Raw genomic sequence first — 21,655 nt, forward strand, 5'->3', positions numbered from 1 at the left:
CTTTTTTTTCTCCTCACTATACAAAAGCAATAAAAGTGTGTGAAGGTCAGCACTCGACAGCCAAAGGGAGAATGAATACCTTACAACAGGCATCCCCAAACTTCAGCCCTCCAGATGTTTTGGACTACAATTCCCATCATCCCTGACCACTGGTCCTGTTAGCTAGGGATCATGGGAGTTGTAGGCCAAAACATCTGGAGGGCCGCAGTTTGGGGATGCCTGCCTTACAAACATGATGAAGGCCTAAGGAGGCATCAGAGATGGACAAACCCATAGCAGAGGATTCAAACCTACAATTGCCATTGGTCAAACAGTACAAATACCTCAAAGAGAACTCTTGCAAATCATGAGCCACATGGTACAATAATCGTAGGGATATCCACTTCACATTGCAAGTGGAAGCTCATGAGATCCAAGGCAGCAACACTATAGACAGGAGGAAAGACAGGAGGAAAGATAAACCTGGACATTTCCCTACTGCCGAAATAAATATAGGCTATACTATATGACCATTTCAAAAGGCTGGACTGTAATGAGGACTGTGGAATATGTAACTGTAGCTACGGTACCACACAGACTACAGATTCCTCAGGCCAAAGGCTGCCGTTATGACATGTCTGCCCAATTTACAACCCACAGCCTGCAAAACCCTGGCTTGACAACCTCCCTGGTTTTACATTCCCTTAAGGGCAGCTCCAGAAGAACAATCATATGCATGCTCACTCAGAAGTAAGTCCCATTCTGTTCAATGAGGCTTACTCCCACATAACACACATAGTCCAGGTTAGCATGTAATGGTAAACCATAGCCTAAAATTATGGTTTACCATGACCCTGTGCTTTTGGAGTGTCTTCAAACAAAGGTTTGTCTTTGGTCTGCCATTTGTGGTTTGTTTAGTGGGAAACAAACCATGAGTGCTGGTTTGCATGCAATGCTAAACCAACAATGATTTGCTTCTGAAAAAGGACAAACACAGAGGTCACAATCCAACCACCATGGTTCTTCTGGAATAGCTCAGTTGGTAGAGCACGAGACTCTTAATCTCAGGGTTGTGGGTTTGAGCCCCACTTTGGGCAAAAGATTCCTGCATTGCAGGAGGTTGGAATAAAAAAAAAGTATACTGCTTGTTTAAGATAAGGTATAGTTCATTTCAGAGCATGGCTGATACATGCAAACTGGACAATAGGATTACAGCCTTAATCAACTTCAGTGAGCTGCTAAGCACAAATGCATTCTGTTCCCTCCATGGCCTGAAGAATGTAAGTATTTGGGGGGGGGGAGTACCAAAGACATGACACATTAATGATTTCATTCAATTTACACTGCTTTGGATGCTGATACTTCCTGGTTTCTCATTTTGAGTTGCAGGGATTAGCAGAGAGATTCAATCACTTCATGCATGGCTTGAGGGTGTCAAGTGTACAAAATTACCCAATATACAAGAAAGCCTTTGTTTGGAAGTTACGCAGCAACCAAGACAGACAGAGGCAGCTTCAAAACAAGAGTATGACTAGACATGCACATGATAAGGATTCCACATCAGAGAAAGGCAGAGTGCTAAGCTTGGACTAGGGAGCCCCGAGTTAATATCCATGCTCAGACATGATGTTCACTGGGTGACCTTGGGTGTGCCCTCAATTCTCCCCATCCCCCATTTTAGCCAAATCAAAAGGCACATCATTTAGCTAAGAAGGGTCCTTGAGTGAAACCTGCACCATTTAAAATGGATTTGTGTGCATAACATTGAAAGTCACACCCTGTTGTTCTCCTTGAACTCTCTCTATAGTTGCCAAGGCCATCTCTATAACTACCCATTTTTATTACAAGGACTAGATGGTGGCAATGTTATTTGAGATTAAAACTGACACAATTCTTCCCAATTTCTACACATATATGGAGGGCATGATGAGAAGAATTCAGTTCCTTTCCAGCTTTTTCAGTATTTTTAACATATGTTACCAATCAGTGCTTTTAAAATTATTTTATTTTGTTTTGATAAACTTGATGACAATGAGGCTTATGCACAAGAGGAGTTTAGCATTTAGTCTGTTTGTTTGCTATGGTTCATTTTTGCTGCTGTACTTGATTAAATTTAATATATTAAATTTTCACTGTTGGCCACTTGGGACTCCAGCATAATGGTGACTAATAAAAAATAGTTTGCCCCTGTTTCATAGCTACGGTAGCTTAAAAGGTGCAGCACTACAAACTATCTGTCTTGTCCCTTTTGCTTTCCATAATCACAATCTAATTTGGGGAAGGGGCACTTTGTGTTTAAAAGAGCTCACAATCTAAAAGTCTTATTCCAAGCAATGATATGAGTTCCTTGAATGCTAGAATAGAAAGATGCTGGTTAAAACCCACAAAAAGTGATACAAACATGACAACAGCATTAGCTATATAAAAAGAAAATTGTTTCAAGTTTAGGAAAATGGGAGAAAGGCGACAAACTTTGCTTTGCATTTCAAAGATGCTGGACAGTCATCAAAAATGTTATTTCCCCAGTGAAAGCAATACAGGTATGGATCCAGGTTTGAGGGCTTAAAAATATTTTAGCTACCACTTCGTTCCAGGATGAAACCACAAGGGCCTGGTCCAACTCCTTCAGACCTACTTCAGTTATGGGACCTGTTCCTGCCTCTGAAAGAGTGTGCCACTTCCACATCAGCACAATCCTTAAGCCAGGCATCCCCAAACTGCGGCCCTCCAGATGTTTTGGCCTACAACTCCCATGATCCCTAGCTAACAGGACCAATGGTCAGGGAAAGTGGGAATTGTAGTCCAAAACATCTGGAGGGCCGAAGTTTGGGGATGCCTGCCTTAAGCCATACTTGCTGCTGGTCTCTCAAGTACCTAGTTGTGGAGAATGTATTCCCTCAAAGGAGGGAGCAATGCTCACAATGTGCTTTATCACATCCTGACAAAAGCACTCCTACTCCAGTCTAGAGCAGTGTTTCTCAACCAGGGGCCATATGGCCCAGGATATTCCAAGGGGGCCACAGGAGAAAATCACATAAATGGGGGGCCACAATAGGCTAGGGGGGCACAAAGGGAAGTGAATCGTTTTTTAAAAAAATACTAGTCAGCAAATCCAAGGCTGAAGAGAAACAAGTGAAGACGAAGAGAGATGTTTATAGAATACAATATAGGAAAGAGAATTATATATTCTGTCATTCATTTTCACCCATAACAAAGAGGTCGTGACTTCAGAGCATACTGAATGAGAGTGCTAATTATGTGCATAAGACATGGGACCTGCTGGTACAGGATGTTGCTGAAGCAAGACAGCTAATTGAAAGCCAAACACTAGAAGCAATTCATAAAAGAATCAGTCCTCTTCTCCTCATTCTTACTGAACATGGCACCAACCCAAAACAAGACAGTGGAATTGATCATATGACAGCAAAGGTAACAGCACTTGCAGAACAGCAGCTGTATCATTAGGCATTTGTTTGGTCAGCGAAGGAGACTAAAAATATACCTCCAGTTAACATGCTGCAGCCCCCCCACACACAAACAAACCTGCCTGATTTCACTCTGCAACAGCCACAGTACTCTACTGTGTTTCCAGAGTTAGGAAAACAAAACAGTGCACATACTGCGTGTGCAGGTGCTCTCATGACCAGATGGAGGGTAGAAGTGGAGCATCACTGGATTTTCTCACCAAAGAAACAAGAGTTACACACTATGCTTCTTGCTTCTAAACCTCAGGGCCATATTCAACTAACCTGTTGAGCTTAAGTTCCATCACCACAAGGATTTTACTTGTTGGGTGGAACCTTCTCCCTCTCTTCTTCCCTCTCCCACACCTCCAAGTGTGACCCATGCCATCCCCAAATCTGCTATGGAGAACTGGGGGGAAACCCATAGTAGATTTAAGGGCCACACAGGGAGTGAGGGAAAGAAGCTTCCATTGCCTGGGCAGTGTTTCTACACTGCAGCGCCACAGAAGTTGCCTATCCTGGTTCCCACAGAGATTTCTGGCTTTAAGAGGTAGCTGTAAGGCAGGAATCCCCAAACTTCGACCCTCCAGATGTTTTGGACTACAATTCCCATCTTCCCCAACCACGTCCTGTTAGCTAGGGATCATGGGAGTTGTAGGCCAAAACATCTGGAGGGCCGCAGTTTGGGGATGCCTGCTGTAAGGCCTACCTCAGCACCATAGACATAAAGTAATATGTGGTAGGTTTGTCTAGGTTTGTACCACATACCGGTATTACTTTGTGTCTATGGTGCACAGCTGCTGAGGTAGGCCTTACAGCTAGACAATGACAAACCTAAACAGCATCTTTAAAAGCAGAGACATCACCTTGCCGACAAAGGTCCATATAGTTAAAGCTATGGCTTTCCCAGTAGTGATGTATGGAAGTGAGAGCTGGACCATAAAGAAGGCTGATAGCTGAAGAATTGATGCTTTTGAATTATGGTGCTGGAGGAGACTCTTGAGAGTCCCATGGACTGCAAGATAAAACCTATCCAACCTGAAGGAAATCAGCCCTGAGTGCTCACTGGAAGGACAGATCCTGAAGCTGAAGCTCCAATACTTTGGCCACCTCATGAGAAGAGAAGACTCCCTGGAAAAGACCCTGATTTGGAAAGATTGAGGGCACTAGGAGAAGGGGACGACAGAGGACGAGATGGTTGGACAGTGTTCTCGAAGCTACGAACAAGCTGCGGGAGGCAGTGGAAGACAGGAATGCCTGGGGTTACAAAAAGTCAGACATGACTAAACAACTAAACAACAACAACAACAATATGTGATACTGGCTGTACTAACAATTGGTAACATGGAGGGATAAAAGGGAATGGTTGCAAACCAATTAAAAGTGTGCTACTGTGCTTTTGACTTTACAAAAGGAATTTACAAAAGGAAACCAATGCAAAAGCAAAATCAGTACTTCAATTTATTTGTCCACCTGTATTCCTTTATCCTCCCACTTCCATTCTAACTTTCTTAAGAGACATGGGGCAGTGCCATCACTTGCTTCACTCACCAACCCCACTACCACTGTCTGGCCCACATTAATGATGCAGTATAAGCTTCAGTGGTACAAAGCAAGGAGGAGGGGAAGCAGAGAGCACAACAGATGCTGGGGAGCTGCCCAAGGGGTCCCGACTGTTGCTCTATGACTCACTTGGGCAGGTCACCTGCTTCTGTTTCCTTTCACTTCCCTCGTTGTTTGACACTGCTGAGGCTGAAATGGCATCACTGGTGTGAGGCAAATAGCAATGGATGTGGCGGCAGCAGCAGGACAGTTGCTGGGAAGATGTCCTGGCAATTCCTCTGCAGATCGCCTGGGCAACCTACCCGCCTGCCTTCCTCCTCCTCCTCCTCCTCCTCCTCCTCCTCCTCCTCCTCCTCCTCCTCCTCCTCCTCCAATACTGCTGTGATAGCTTTCATAGGTCTGTTGTCACACTGCAGTGCACAGCATCACCTGTTGGAGGCCAAGTGAACTGAAGCATGAAAACATCTGAACCTTTTTATAACACATTAGGATATAGCCCAGGCATCCCCAAACTGCGGCCCTCCAGATGTTTTGGCCTACAACTCCCATGATCCCTAGCTAACAGGACCAGTGGTCAGGGAAGATGGGAAATGTAGTCCAAAACATCTGGAGGGCCAAAGTTTGGGGATGCCTGATATAGCCTTTACCTTTCTCCAGAGACTCCAGCCACTCTTGGATGCTCCATCTCATCACCATCGAAAGGTGTCGCTCCAAACTGATAGCTGCTGTCCTTATGCTTTATCCCAGTTGCGCCAGTCCAGTCCATCTGTATTAGATCTACTTCCTCAGCCCCATCCAAAGCCTTGGGCCTCAAATCAGACACTTCCATGCTTTCAGCGCCAGATCTGTAGGCCAAATCTGCTTGTCCCACACCAGGTTCTCTGGTCTCCTCTGGATTCACAGTCCTTACATCTGATGAAGCAGACAAGGTTTCCAGACCCAAGGAAGGAAACCAATGAAGCTGCTTCTCTGTAGGGTTTTCAGATGCATCTGGGCTCCCAACTTTCAAGTCATTTGAGAGATCCATGCCTCTGAGGCCAAGATCTTGAGTCCACTCAGGCTGCCCCTCTCCAACTCCTCTAGGCTCATCCATAGCAACTGCTATTAAGTCTCTACCCTGACCTACCAGGCTGCCAGCTGTCTCCTCCAAATCCACGGTCACACTTAGACTTGGTAACTCTAGTGGACCAAAACTACCAGCTCGGTCCTTCCCTATAGCACCTAACTGGTTATTTTGTTTAGTTGCTGAGAGATCATTGTCTCTGACCCATTCTCTTGTGGCAATGTGGAAATCACTATCTTGTAGATCAGATTCCCTAAGGTTGTAATCATCAGCCCAGACTGGCTTCCGGGCACAGTACTCCAGATCACCAGCCTCAAATTCAGTGGTGCTGCTTCTGCTTGCAATACTGAGTTCTCTTTCCCAGCGTGTTTGGTTATCATCATATTCACTGGCTCCATCTGGTTTTTCAGCACCGAACACACCATCATGGCTTTGGGGAATACCCATGTCGTATCTGCTGGGCCAATCAGACTGTTTGACACTCAGTTCAGACTCCTGACAGCTGTCATCATCAAAGCCATATGTATTGGGTCGTAGTCGCTGTTGGATGCTAACCTGGGATTCTGGATGATTGGCACGATATTCACTAGTTTGCTCCACCTGGTTGGCATGGGACTCTGACTGCACTGGGCTAGCCCTGCTGTCAACATTGGAATCACTAGGCCAGCTTGACTGGCTGGCACTGGATGTGGCATCCTGAGAGCCAACATTGACAGCACTGTGATCACTGGGCCCCTCTAAACGCCTGGCACTGAGCTCTGTATCCTGGTGGCTATGAGTACTATATTTGCTAAACTCATTTGATGATTTTGTGTTAACCTCCAATTCTGGACAGCTGTCCTTTTCTTCACTGTATTTATTAGGCCAGTCGGTTCTTTCAGTAGCACCAACGTGATATGGGCTGCTCCAATCCATTTTCTCAGCAGCAGACTTGCTGCTCTCCTGATCATCTTCATTACTGCAGAGTTTGGGCCAGCCTGGTTTTCTCACATACGGCTCTCGGTCCTGACACTCAGCAGTGCTGATGCTATATGTGCTGCTCCAATCTGGCTCCTCAATCTTCTGGTCACCACAGCTGCTGCCATAGGCAGTGATCCAATCTTCTTGCCCTGGATTAGAACTGTCCTGCAATGGTGTTCCTCTGGTCCAGACTTTCTGGCTGGAACCAAATTCCATATCCTGCCTTTTGGCATCACTGTACGAGCTCAGCCACTCCTGTGGGCCAGTGCCAAATTCTTGATCCTGCTCTGTCTCTCCAGGCCAAACTACCTTGCCAACACCAGCAGCCCAACCCATGCCAAAGGAAGCAGACCGATCAACTTCTACAAAGCCAAACTCGCTGTGAAGATCCTTCCTTGACCATCCCAGAAGATCCTAATAAAGAAAGGCAAGTAAAATAAAGCATCATTGGAGAGGCATAGGACAGTGAGCCAAATTCAGTGGGGATTTGATCTAGTAATGTCCCTTCTCCAAACAGTCCAATATGAGAAATACATTAAGGAGACAGAAACTGAAAATGTAAATTCACTAAGCCCTTCCTGTATTAAAAAAAAAACAGTTTGAATGTATTTCACTTAACGTGCACAATTTAGGAAAGGGCCATTACTGAGTAGTAACACACGTTTTACATGTTAAAGTGCAGGTTCAATCCCTGCCATCCACAGACTGGGCTGGTAAAGATCCTTGTTCAAAACCCTGTAGAGCAGCTGGTCAGTGTAGACCATTATATCTTCAAAAATGGGCCAGATCTACAACCAGATCAACATGACAAGGTGGGCTGCAACAACTACATCACAACCTTATAAATATGTGGTAAAAAATTAAGATGCTTATGCCCAAAAGCATGTTAGAACTAAAAATGGGTCCCAGGTCTAAACTAGACATGAACTAGAGGGATCAATGGTCTTGATTCAATCTAAGGCATATTCCTATTTTCCTAATACTGCAATTTTCTATTTAGAAAGCTCCTCCAGATGGAAAAATATATCAAACCCAAACATATGATTTTAGAGGAAAGTTTTCCTTTTATTCTATCATCCATTGTAAAGGCAAAAAATTGACCATACATAGAGTGATAAGCCTGCACTTGGTAATCATCCACTCATGTGTAGATGCAGCAAGTTACATGCATTTAGTATAGAAACAATTATTTATGTAATTGTGTATGGAGAGGGACATGTGGCAATTATTTCTTTGGTCTTTCATGCTTGCTCATTTTCCTACATAGAAGTGTTTTCTATGTAAGGAAATTATAGCTTGAGACGTGTCTGTTAAAAATTAGTTTTCAAAAATAATTTGGAATTTTGGCAAGTTCCATATTGGTAGAGTGCAAGGAAGATTAAAGAGGAACTCATATGGCCAGGAAAATAAACTAGTAGCCACTGGTACTGAATTGTTCACTGGCAAAGAAACCCCTTGCAAGCCTGAGCAGACTGTGATACTTTTGGGCTTTCAGAAGCACCCCCTATTATAACCACCTAGTGAACAGTTAATTCTTGTTCACTAGATCACGTGAGCCTACCAAGGTATGCACATCAGTTTTGGTATACAACCCAGTACATTAAGTGATGTATATAGCTACAGGTGCCTTGTAGCTACATAGCTATGGAGGCCTACCAAACTAAGGAGCACCAATTCATTCCTAGGCTGAGTCTGCTGGAGCTCAAGGCACAATTTCTTGGTGGCCAAGAGGGCCAACCAAACAGACAAAAGTAACTTTGATGTGTATGAGCAGGCTGGATTCAGGGAGGTGAGAGAAGCTGCTCCACCCAGGATGACTGGAGGATTACCCACGCAGCAGCACCTTTTGGCTCAGCCTCCTCTTTTGCACGCTCTACAACCATATAACCTGTTCAGCCACTTTTGCGGCTTACCTTAAAAACCAAGACCCGCCCTTCCCAAAGACAAGTTCAGTCTCTGTTATTTAACTGGGCAGAAATGCACACTCACCTAGGAATGCTTGTGCCCATTTAATGCCTTCTTACCAAGTTCTAAAAGCACTAGAAATAGGAAGCACCGTCTCCTTGCAACCCGTTTTGTGGTCTTCAGCCAACCCACCCATCCCCACACTAAATACAGTTCCTTTACCTCCGGTCCTGTGGGGTCTTCTGACTTGGGTGTACTTCTTTTCTTTATGTCATCAGCACTAGGTGGAGGAGAGGCCAGCAGTTCATCAAGCCAGTGTGAGCCAGGATCAGGGTCAGCCCTCCTTTCGGGGTCAGCGACCCTCAACTTGCCTTCACGTGCCAGACCTACAGCACCATCAACTTCTTGGCAGGAAGCAGCTGTCTGCACCTGGACATCTTCAGAGAATAAGATGCAAGGCTCTGCAGGAGGGGCAGCCTGCTCTACACTTGGCAACGGCTCCATTGCCCTTAAAGCCCCTTCCTCAGGGGTTGGGACAAAGGGCAAGGAACCATCATGCTCCTCTTGACAACCAACCTCTGCTGCTGCTATAGGGCCCTTCAGCTTGGGGCTAATAGGCTCCCTCAGAGTTGAGGGACCTCCAGGTGCTGATATCTCAAGGGCTGAAGGGTCCAGCTGGTCCTCAGCCTTTCTCCTGCTCCCTGGGGAACTCCTGGAATTGCTGTGGCAGAGAAAGCTCCCATAAGCCTCAGTCTCCTCTCCTCTCTGGCCCTCTGAACCTCTTTCCTCATAAGACCCTTTGGGGCTGAGGCTGTCTCTATCCAATTCTGCCTCAGCCTCCTCAATAGGAGACCTTGGAGGAGAACCCAGTCTCCTTCCACCAAACTCGAGAGCCCGGTTAGGGAACGACCATTCAAAGGACTGTGACAAGCTCCAGTTGGACTCTCCCCCTGCAGCCTGCTCTAAAGCTGGGTCCCCTCCTCTTGGCAAGGCAGCCAAAGATCCTCCCAGCTCCTCCTTGTCCATTTTTTTACCCCGTGGTTGCAACACCCCTTCTGAGGCACGCCGTAGAACCAGCTGAGATAATTGGGGGTCTTTACCCTCAAGTGGTAATGTTGGTGCTTGATTGTCGAGGGAATCCTTATCCCTGGAGGGTAAGGGGGAGGCTTGTGCATGAGAGGGAGAGCCAGGAGGTTTATCAGAACTAGCAAGGTACTCAGAAGGAGTGCTTGGGGAGCCAGGGGACTCCGACACTCCATGGAGACCACAGGGGGGTGCCAGGCTGTGCTCAGCAGGAGGATGAGTCAAACTGGCAGATGGCCCAGGGGGAAGAGAGACCTCAGCACATCTTGCAGAAAGGCCCCCAAGACCTGAAGACAAGGAGTGTCCTAGGAAACCACTGGGGGATCCTGGGGGGCAGGGATCAGATAGGGCAACAGGGGAACCTGGAGCCTGGGCATGACCAAGGGAGACCTCAACAGGAGATCTGAGGGGTTCAGCAGGTACATCAGGAGAGCCTGGGGGAAGCTGAGCTTCAGTACTTGGGACATCTGCTGGGAAATGTGGGCTCTCTGGGGACTGGGCTGATTCAGCAGGGGCATCAGGGGACCCAGGAGTGACTCGAGAAGAAAGCTTCGTGAGGAGTTGATAGGTCTTGGGGAGAGAGACCTGGAGAGAAACAAGGGAAGAATGGGGTTTTTAAATATGATTCCTCGCTCCCTGGAACCTTCCCAAGCATCCTAATCTGTCCCCTCCAGCCCCAAAGAATAAAGGATGTCTCCTCCAATCCTAAACTCTTCCCTCTTTTTCTAGACCTTCATGTCTTGGAAGTTCTGGTTTCACTACAAGACCCCACGAGACCCTCCCCAACAATATTTCTGCCCAATCATTAAAGCCAGAAGGAAAGGAAATTCAAAGAATGGAGGAGGAAGAGGAAAAGAGGCTGAAGAAATCATTCAGTGTGTTGCAGTAACAAGCTTGTATGCCCCACCCCAGGACCTTGCCTCCTCCCAAACTAGGCTTCAGAAAAGGGAAGAACTAAGCTAAGTAGATCACACAATAGGCTGATGGCCTTCCTCCCCACCCACCCTCCTCATCTGGGAGAGGCAAAAGGAGTTAATCATTACCATCACCCATCCCTGAACAAGCAGCAAGAGGTTATAGTGCTTTCGCTGCTACATTATCTGGCCACAGGCCCAGCTGCTGGGATCTGCTTCATACATACCTGGTAGGTCACCAAATTGTATTCACTGAGTCACAGTGAGTCCCTGAGTCCCTCCAGCTAAGGGCCTGGTATTCTGCATTAGGCTTCCACACTTTGCCTGGGCTAGGCTCAGGCTAGCTAGCTAGCCTAGGCCAGAGTTTGCTCTCTAAAGAGCTAGCTGAAGGGTCACAGCTCCATTTTTCTCATTTATTTTCTAACTCTTCCAAAAGTGTAAGGCAGTATTGGGACTGTTAGTGGGAGGGCTATGTGCTCTGTCAAATGGCAAGATTATGCTCTGGATTTTTCAAAACTGTAGAAAAATGAAGACTTCCTCAGAGTCAATGTCACCGCATCTTGCACATGCGGTTAGGGGCTGAATCTTTCAAACCGTGGGCACCTACGTAAGCCAACCCATGGGATTTTGACAAGGACATACCCAGTTACTGAAAAAGCAACAAATATGGCCTGGGAAACCCCATAGCAGTGCAAGCTAGTGCATTGTTTGCTTGGGCTACCAATCTCTTCTTGAAGAGAAGCATTAGTAGAGAAAGGAGACACGCACCCTACAGAGAGGGAGCCCGGAAGGAGAGAGGTGGCAGATACCCCTGAGACAGAGGACAGCCAGGAAGGAGAGAGCCCAGCGGAGGAATTGCCGTGCTGCAGATAACTCACGCCAGGAGGAGACAGTAGACTGCTATATCCAGGTTGGCCTCCATCACAGCTCATGCTAGGTTGACTGGAGCTGCTGAGAGAAAGATTACATCACTGTCAGGAAACAAAGCCTGATTACTGATGGAAAAAACATATTTCTAAGGCAGGGATGGAAAACCTGTGGCTCTCCAGATGTCGCTGGACTACAAATCCTATATAATATCCAACCATTAGCCATGTTACCTAGTTTTTGATTGAAGCTGCAAGTCCAACAACATCAGAAGGTCGTTTCCCCAATGCCTGCTCAACAGAATTGTGTGCTACTTTTGTCACAAAAGGGTTTTCGGCCTGACACTAGGATCACATAATGAAAGGGAGGAGGGGAACCCCAAGGATCATCTAATCCAACCCCCACAATGTAGAAATGCTCCAAGCATCATCAGAGTTCTTCTAAAAGCAGTTACGTGTGCCTGATCAACTGCTCACCTAAAAATAAATCCCAAGAGTTGCTACCATTCATATCGTCGTAGGATTTAAGATTACTGAGATTTCACAGAAACTATAGTTGGGAGAAGCATGCCCAATTCTAGCCACTGAATTCAAGTTGTGATTAATTCAATGGTATTTATTGCCATGCATGTAATGCCCAGGAATGTAGCCTTCAGTTATGCCAACCCTCAGTTTTCATTCTTAAATCACAATAATTTAGCTCTGCTAGAGCCAAATGTGAAAGAACAAAGAAAGAACTCCCAGCAGGTCACCTTCTAGACACATTTACTGTATTGCTTTCATTTTCCTAGCACTGTTCTATAGTTGCTGACCTGCATCCCATCTCAGTCCTTGACAGAGGGCACTCTGTGATATATTGCAAAGCTGATCTTCTAAGATTATGTGGACTGAATCTGAACCTCACCTGTCCTTAGAGAGTAAATCTAAGTTTCTCTCCGTTGCTCTTGCTGGTAGCTCAGATTCAGGCAGATGCTGACCATTTGAGCTCGCGATTTCCTCCTTGTTCCTTGACAATATGCTGTCCTCAACTTCACAAGAGGCTCTGCAAGCAGGACCCTCTGACTCTGTTTCACCCCCTTCTCCACTGGAACATCTCCGGAATGCAGCAAAACTCTTAGGCCCCCGGTGGACAGCTGTGCTACCATCCTGGCTGAAGAAGGAGCGTACCAGCCGAGGCCTGTCAGGGCTGCTTGCCCCTTCTTTGTTAGGCTTCTCCATCTTGGCCAAAATCTCCTCCACTGTGGTCCCAGGAAAACGCTCTGGTTTGGCTGCTACTGACACTGGCATTACTTTGAAGGGAACAGCACCCTTGCGAACACTGGAGGACTCTCCACGCTCCTCTCCGGATGCTCCCTCCACAGCACTTGATTTATTTGCAGGCCCAGTTCCTTCTCCATCTCCAGCTGGTTTGGCTGTGGTGGAAAATGGATACAAAACCTCCTTCCCATTGGTAGTTTCTCTTGGAGAGGTCTTTAGACCAAAAGAAAGACGCTTAACAGCATTGCCAGCCCCACCACTATATGGCTTGGGCCCAGCCAACAAGTTGATCTTTTCAGCAGAGGGCACCTCAGAGAGAGCCTGACGCTGTCCAGGAACAGGCTTCACTGGCATGGCTGGCTTGGGCAGCACACAGGGCTTGGGTTTCACAGGTGGCTTTGGACGTGCATCCCCTAAGGAAAAAAGGATGTGGGGAAAGATGCATTTTATACAGAGCTCAACCAGAACACAGGGCAACTAAATTATATGGATCAAAATGATGACAATCCATTGCCTAAGCACACACACACACAAAAATGAGCTCTACTAATAATCCTTGCTAAATTTCCAAACCATTTTGCAGGCAACAGAGAAGCCACTAGAACTGCATGCAGCTTTGGACACAGGTCAGGCTAGAACAGGGGTCAGCAACCTTTTTCAGCTGTGGGCCGGTCCACCGTCCCTCAGACCATGTGGTGGGCCGGACTATATTTTGGAAAAAAATATATGCCCCACAAAAAACCCAGAGATGCATTTTAAATTAAAGCACACATTCTACTCATGTAAAAACACCAGGCAGGCCCCACAAATAACCCAGAGATGCATTTTAAATAAAAGGACACATTCTACTCATGTAAAAACACGCTGGTTCCCAGACCTTCCGTGGGCCAGAGTAAGAAGGCGATTGGGCCGCATCCGGCCCACAGGCCTGAGGTTGCCTACCCCTGGGCTAGAGGATCCATTAAACCAGAAATAGTAGTAATAAAGATTACCAACAGAAGCCATGAAAATGCTTTTGGAATGCATTTAAATTGCAAATGGTAGTATTCAGAGTAGACCCACTGAAAGTAATAACATTACTAAGTTAGCTCTATTAATTTCAATAGCTCTGCTCTGAATATAACTTAGTTGAATACCACCCGTTGTTCTCAGGTGGGATCAGAGCCTTTACATGATTAGCAGAACTGTGTGGTGCAACTTTTAGGGATGACGCCACTTCAACTATAGGTGCAGGGCTGCCTCCTGGGGCAAAGCGGAATCCCCCATGCACACAAAAAACAAACACATCAGGAAGAAACGTTCTAGGTTAGCCTTCTCCGGAACACACCAGCTTCCAAGTTTTGTTTTTCACACATTCAGAATGAAGAGCTACAATCCCTCAAGAGCTGCATTAAGTCATTCTTCTGCTTGCTATTTGACTCCGTTGTTCATTCTCTGGTGCGCCACCACCCAACATAAACAGAAAAATTTAAATACCTAGCAACTTGGCACACCATCTCCCATATTTAGCTCTCTAAAACAGTTCTGCTGAGCTGAAGGCTCACAATGCAAGGCATACCTATCTCAGGACTGCTTGCAAGTTGTTTGGGTCCTCTCCGGCCACTAGCAGCAGTACAGGGAAATGGGGAGCACAGCGACTGAGGATTAGACTCCATCACATCACCGGGCTGGGATTCTGAACTCAGCATAAATGTCAGCCCCTAGGATACAGGAAAAGGAGTTTAGGCAGTCTGCAAAACTTGTAAAGATAGCAAAGACCTCCAATCCAACGTCAGACCATAGATGCTTCCTTCCAGAATGCAAGTTTTCCAATATCCTCCTTTGTTCCCTTGAGAGAGGAATTTATCTCTCAAATACACACTGGGTCTCTCTCTCCCCCCCCCCCCAGACACACACACACACAGAGAGAGAGAATGTATCATGTTATGCCACTCCCAGGGCAGGCTGGAACAAGGGTGAAGGAAGCAAGTCTCCCACAAATATCCAGGCCATGAGTCACGCACGCTAAAGGATGGGAATCTCAAACTTATAAAACTTTGGCTTTCTAGCTGGCTTGCTCCGCTCTCCACAGGGCCACCTCTGCTCCACCTTTGTGTCACGCCCTGTCCTTCCCAGCCAACTCCTTCCCCTCTTATGCTGCCTCGGTTCTCTTGCCAGGTCCCGTCACTTTGCCATAACATTTGGCTGCTTTTCCAGTCAGAATCTCCCTTTCTCTTCCCAAGTCCCTTGCTGCTCCCACCCCTTCGCAGCAGCAAAGCCGAGTTTCTGCTCAGCCCAATCCCAGCTGTATACACTCCCAACCCGGATATACTGAGCAGGGAGCAAACATCTGGAGTACTTCCCCCTCCCACCAGATTTCTCAATCTTTTGGCACAGCCCCTGGAATTCAATGAGGTAAAGCTGGGGCCTGCTCCTGTCACTACGGCAACGGCCTCCCGCTAGATTTCAGGAGAGGGCCAAACCCTGGCTAAAAAAAGAAAAGCAAAGCCAGCATCTTGGTTACAAGGAGTGTGTGCCTCAAGAGATTGTTCTAACAGAACTGATCCCCATAAATGAGGCAGGAGGAAGGGGGGCCTACCAATAACTCCCCCCCCCTCCCTCAGTATGACGGAAAGAGCTGGAACAACACAAGACAGCCAAATTTAAGGCATAGCCACAAGATTGTAAACAGCCCCCTCCTCAGCCTCCATCTATACATTATGCCAAAATAGGGCCATCAAGCCTCTCCTTCCAAAGCGAGGGGGATTTAAAGGCACAGTGCCTCAGATGAGGGAAGGCAGTTCAGCCGCCTCTGCTCTTTCTACTTAGGCCCCTCCTTTGACTAGTTTGATTTTGATTCATAAAATATGTTCTTAACATCATTTTTCAGCCCTAACAAGGGCCCCCCGAGGCAGTATACATACAAGAACATGCCAAACAAAACCCAAAAACTTAAAAGGAACAGAGCTAAAAGCTTCAATCATATACTGAAAACCATTAAAAGCCATGCAGAATAAGAATGGTTCCCCTGCCTGTCGAAATGTCGGAATGGAACTAGTCTCTCTACAGACAGGCTGCTGCCACAAAAAGGCCCTATCTCATTTCTACAAGGATACAGAGCCTTAGTCCCATCCCCTACTTCTAGCCTGGTAGCACCTAAGCCCAACGTTTGCAAACCTTATTTTTGCCTAAGCTACTTGTTCATGTAACCTCTCTCCCTTCTTATTCATTTGCCTTTACTTAAATCTTTATTGCAACTTTGCACACGCCTGTGTCTGAGGTACCATTCCGTTTATCCTACTCAGCAAGAACTTCCTGAGTGAACTATTGCTTCTGAATACAGAATCCCCTGCAAGGGGAAAAGAGTTTCATTTAGTGGAGAAGATAGCTGAAGGAGAGCCGATGAAACCTGAGTGGACATTGAAAACCAGCAACACATTAAGGTGCCTGGAACCCCATCCAAAATCTATTAATGCAGTGAATACCTGACACACAATGAAATCTGCAAGACAAGATGAGACTCTCTCCAAATTCAGAACTAGTAAAACTAAATAAAGGTACTGTAGAATTTTTAAAAAGGCACAGAAACAGTCCAATCCTATTTCCTCAGCTCTCTTACTTTTCTTCATAGATGAACTATGGTTTTTAACCTGTCAGGCAAAGAGGCTCCTGAAACAGACAAGTCCTTTCTACAAAATACAAGGAAGTACACAAACTGTATTTCATCAAGCAGTTAAAACTGCCCAACATATTGTTTTGTTATCTACACAAACATTATTTCTATGTGGGAAAATGAATGCATGACCATTTCGCCACGGGTACATATAAAGAAACATTTGTCAGATTAGATGGTATATGCTTGTTCCTGTACTGAAGAAACAACAATGTCAATGCAGGAAAATCAAGAGTAAAGCAGCTTTCAAAGAGGAAGTATATGCCTTGAGAAAACCCATATGCATACACACAATAAGCTATTAAACCAACAAACAAAAAAAGATAAGCAAGGGAGGTTACGTTTGGCTTCTAAAGTGAGTGGGGGGGGGAAATATAATGAAAAAAACAGTTTTATATTTAGACACTGACTGACAACCCATCCTATATACATGTCTACTCAGAAGCAACTCCTATTGAGTTGAATGGGGCTCACTCTCAGGTAAGCAGGTATAAGATTGCAGCCTCAGTCCTGAAATGGAAATTATCACAGTACAATTTATATTTTCCGAAGAGTGTATCTCATGTTATGAGGAACTCCTGAGAGGAGAATTCTTTCACACTTGATTTAAAAAAATAATAATAACTTGCAAGACCCATAAGATAAAGTGACATTCCATTTATGATCTTTTCAGATAGCTGCAAAACCTAGTTTCAGCACCTGGACTTTCTACAAAGTCAGGATGTCCCTAACAGAAAAGGGCATATATACCGTACTCAAATGGTACTTTCTGCCCCAGCTGCAACAAAACATGTCTCTCCCACAGCCACAGCAGGCGATGCAACCTTCCAACAACTTGACCTCACCCCCAAAGGCACACTCCTCCATTGTCTCCTGGGATAGACAGATGCCAACCAGACTTTAACAGTGATGCATTATTAAAGATAATCCATAATTGTTTCAAGAAAGGAACAGAGAGAACAGAATTAGAAAATGCTTAGGAAGAAAGAAGCACATAATATTACAGCTGAGCTTTCGAACCCGGAGATTTTCAACTGGAATGTCACAGGAAGGAAAGCACTCAGAAAGACAATAATAGGGATTTGGTTAAGGTAAAACCAGGGGATGAACGAACAACAGACATGATGTGGGAGGAAAATATCTTACCGACTTGAAGGCACGAATAGGTGTATGCAAAAATAAGAAAGTACAAAAGCTGAACCAAGAAAGTAGAACTGAGGCTCCAGGTCATTATACAAAACTTCTCAAGCAGAAGGTATATGAAGAAGAAACTATACACCTCACACCATGGCTGTAGTTTCAAAACTCCCATTGTTCTAGGCGCATTTTGCGACAGGGAATTTTATTAGCGTGAGCAGTTTCTGAGTTCTGGGCACAGTACTGCACCTAATATTTCAGGTTAAAACTGCAGAATGGAAGGAAAGGAGGACCTTTTTCTGCCTCCCCACTTCCAGCTACTCTCTGAAGACAGGAGAAGAGACCCTCTTAAGACTATTAGGGGGTGGGTAGGGGAAGGACTAGACCAGGCATCCCCAAACTGCGGCCCTCCAGATGTTTTGGCCTACAACTCCCATGATCCCTAGCTAACAGGACCAGTGGTTGGGGAAGATGGGAATTGTAGGCCAAAACATCTGGAGGGCCGCAGTTTGGGGATGCCTGGACTAGACCATGTGAAAAATGAACATAAGATTTTAGCTGCAGTTTGTTCATTTTCAGCTTTGTTTTCTTGTGATAAAAATGTGTGCCTAGACATTCCGTTGTTGTGCCCATAGATTAGGTTTAAGGTGTCATTTAGCTCCTTTTCATATTTCAGTTTCTAACACTGCATGGCTGGGCTAGGCATCAATGACTACTCTCCCAACATACTAGGAATTCACAATCAAGTTGGGATATAACTCTGCTCTGTTCCTCTAGAGCTGTGCACCATGAACAAAAGGGTCTCTAATGCCACAGGTGGGTTTAGATCTGGGACCTCAATAACATGCTTCTCTACATTAGCCCCTCTACCCAGTATAAATACAAGTTGCCTACTCATTTGTTCTTTAGAATCCAGACAGCAAGTCTCCCAAATGGCTGCATTCCCATTCCCGGCTCATGCCAGGATCATACTACAGTACTTTCTTAAAATGCTGGTTTGTAGTCATTTTTAAAGCTTCCACTGCAACTGTATCACAAATATTTCATGTTTCAGTAGAAGTAGCACTATTTCCTCATATGGATAACCAGATTCCCAGCACTGATGCAATAGGACTGCAGAGGTGAAGATGGTAAAGCCTCTGAATTGCATTTCCAAGGAGTTGAAACTTGGCAACAACAACAAAAATCAGTTAAACTGCTTTCTTCCCATAGCTGTCAAGTTTTCCCTTTTCTGACGAGGAAGCCTATTCAGCATAAGGGAATTTCCCTTTTAAAAAAGGGAGAAATTGACAGCTATGTTTCTTCCGCCATAGAACATCAGAAACAATGGTGTCAAGGGAGCTCTTATGGGGAAAGAGCTGAGCAAGTAAAGGTATCTCAGAAGCAATTGTAGGTGCTCTAGCGGGGGTAGAGAGTAATATGGGTGCAACTTTCCCTATCCACTCTCTCTTAAGGTGCTCCATTGTGCAGGGACTACCCATTATGCAATTAGCACTGAATCAGACTACCACTTGCACAGCTTTTCGTCAGCACTTGCATTCTGATACAGGTAGGTAGCCGTGTTGGTCTGCCATAGTCGAAACAACAACAACAAAATTCCTTCCAGTAGCACCTTAGAGACCAACTATGTTTGTCATTGGTGCGCATGCACACTTCTTCAGATACACTGAAACAGAAGTCACCAGGCCCTTATATATAGTGAGAGGGTGGGGAGAGGTATTACTCAGAAGGGTGGTGGGAATGGGTGATTGGCAGATAGGTGTGGTGAACCTGTTGACGACTGTTAACGACTGCAATTGGCCTTACAGGAAAAAGCCAGGGGGTGAGATGGCTAAAAATAGCTTTATCATGTAAAATGAGATAAGAATCCAATGTCTCTATTCAGACCAGGTCTCTCCATGGTTTTAAGTTTGGTAATAACAACTTCTCTTTCCAGACTATTTCTGAAATTCTTTTGTAATAAAACAGCTACTTTGAGATCTTGTATAGAATGTCCTGGGAGATTGAAGTGTTCTCCTACTGGTTTCTCTGTCTTGTGATTCCTGATGTCAGATTTATGTCCATTTATCCTGCCAACCTAGCAGTTCGAAAGCACGTCAAAATGCAAATAGATAAATAGGAACCGCTACAGCGGGAAGGTAAACAGCGTTTCCATGTGCTGCTCTGGTTCGCCAGAAGCAGCTTTGTCATGCTGGCCACATGACCTGGAAGCTGTATGCCGGCTCCCTCGGCCAATAATGCGAGATGAGCGCGCAACCCCAGAGTCGGTCACGACTGGACCTAATGGTCAGGGGTCCCTTTACCTTTACCTTTATCCTTTGGCGTAGGGTTTGGCCTGTTTGTCCAATATAGAAAGCTGAAGGGCACTGTTGGCATTTGATGGCATTCTGATAGTTTGCAGTCGACGGAATGAATAAAGTAAAAAGACAGCACACACTTACTACAATGTAATTCAAAGGATCCCAGCTGCCATAGTGATCAACTCAATGAATCCAGACAAATCCCTTGCCATCTTTGGGCTATTGTTTCCCATGCCACCCTGCCTTTTCTGCCTTTAAGACCCTTGCAGCAGTCATTGTCCGCCACTTTATGTCTGCACAGTCCACATATGAAGGGGACATTAATCTCAGCACGTCCAAAGAATGCACACATACCATGTTAACAAAAAATAATGGATAGAAAACCATCACAGAATAATAATAAAAAGGAGGCTCTTCCTCAAGGAGCAGCGGTAGAAAAGAACAGCACAAGGGCAGATGTATTTCGATAAACTTGGCCCTTGGTGAAACAAAACTGGCTTGTTACAAGGCACAGATTATGAATTTATTCTAAAATTGTATTGCTCCCTATTTCCAAACAGAGAAGATCAAAGAAAGAATCCTAAGCAGAAACCAGGGCAGATAGGAAAGAGCAATTGGAAAGGTGGCCATTAGATTAGTAGTTAATGGTCAAAGAAAGTCATAATTCTATTGGGGTAAGAATGGTGCAGAAATACAGGAAACAGAAGGCATGTGGGAGAATGTTGACATGTGATTAAAGTACAAGAGAGGGGTGGATTTCTCCCAACAGAGAATAAGTTTCATTGTAAACAATAAGCAACAACCAACACTCACAAATGGCAGAATTTTAAAAGCCAGCTTAGAATGTCCTCATAGCCCAGTTCAGACCACTAGTCTCACAAGCAACAAGGAAATATCATGAAAGAAGATGGGAGCTCAGCAGGCATGAGGCAGTGTTTTGTGTTGGTGCAGAAATGGGTACAAGGAGAGGTCACAGGGTGTACTTCAGGGTCATAAAGCCTGTGTGCAGTAACTGGTTTTCAGCAAGATTTAAAGGGAGCTAAGTATTTCTAAGTTGAGTGTTCTTGGAATCACAGCCAAGAAAGGGAGGGAGTGGTAAGAGGCAAAAACTGCGGGAAACTCCAGCCAAAAGGGGGTGGAGAGCAGCTTCAGGACGCATTAAGCAGAAAGCATACAAAGGAGACGAACAGGGGTGCCAGTTAGCAGAAGCGAGGAAGCAGGGAGACGGCCCGAGGGCAGTTACCCCTGGCCAGTGTAAATGACAGCCTCTCGCTTACAGCAGAGGAGGCATACAAGCTATCTTTAAGAGCATTTGGGCATTCCATATGGTCCTAATTGGCCTTCCCTCTACGACCAATCCGCCATCCCCGCTCCTTAGACCATCCTGCAGTCGGGGCTCCAGGCCAGGCCTTCCACAATCCCTGCAGCAGCGAAGGGGCTACAAAGAACAATTGCTGCCCCGGCCACCATTACTCGCCTCGACTCAATCCCAGGCGAGGGGCTGAGTCGAAG

The 21,655-nt window shown here is 45.6% G+C and overlaps 1 protein-coding gene across 9 annotated transcripts in view; it reads right to left on the minus strand.

Moving 5' to 3' along the window:
- CNOT12 (CCR4-NOT transcription complex subunit 12) overlaps positions 1-21,655 on the minus strand; it is a 32,181-nt gene that overhangs the window by 10,092 nt on the left and 434 nt on the right. For 4 of the 9 annotated variants that reach the window (XM_035125094.3, XM_088664051.1, XM_035125077.3 and 1 more), the window contains exons 2-6: positions 14,613-14,754; positions 12,702-13,467; positions 11,810-11,882; positions 9,157-10,602; positions 5,654-7,443 (exon numbers count right to left, since the gene is read on the minus strand). In XM_035125094.3, the coding sequence (XP_034980985.2) occupies positions 5,654-7,443; positions 9,157-10,602; positions 11,810-11,882; positions 12,702-13,467; positions 14,613-14,754 (4,217 nt within the window). Of the gene's footprint in view, positions 1-5,653; positions 7,444-9,156; positions 10,603-11,809; positions 11,883-12,701; positions 13,468-14,612; positions 14,755-15,057; positions 15,302-21,655 lie in introns of those variants that run through there. The other 5 variants (XM_088664055.1, XM_088664062.1, XM_035125084.3 and 2 more) reach the window with 2 other exon arrangements.

This window comes from Zootoca vivipara, chromosome 1 (genome assembly GCF_965207765.1).
Source record: "Zootoca vivipara chromosome 1, rZooViv2.hap1.1, whole genome shotgun sequence".
Taxonomy (NCBI): Eukaryota; Metazoa; Chordata; class Lepidosauria; order Squamata; family Lacertidae; genus Zootoca; species Zootoca vivipara.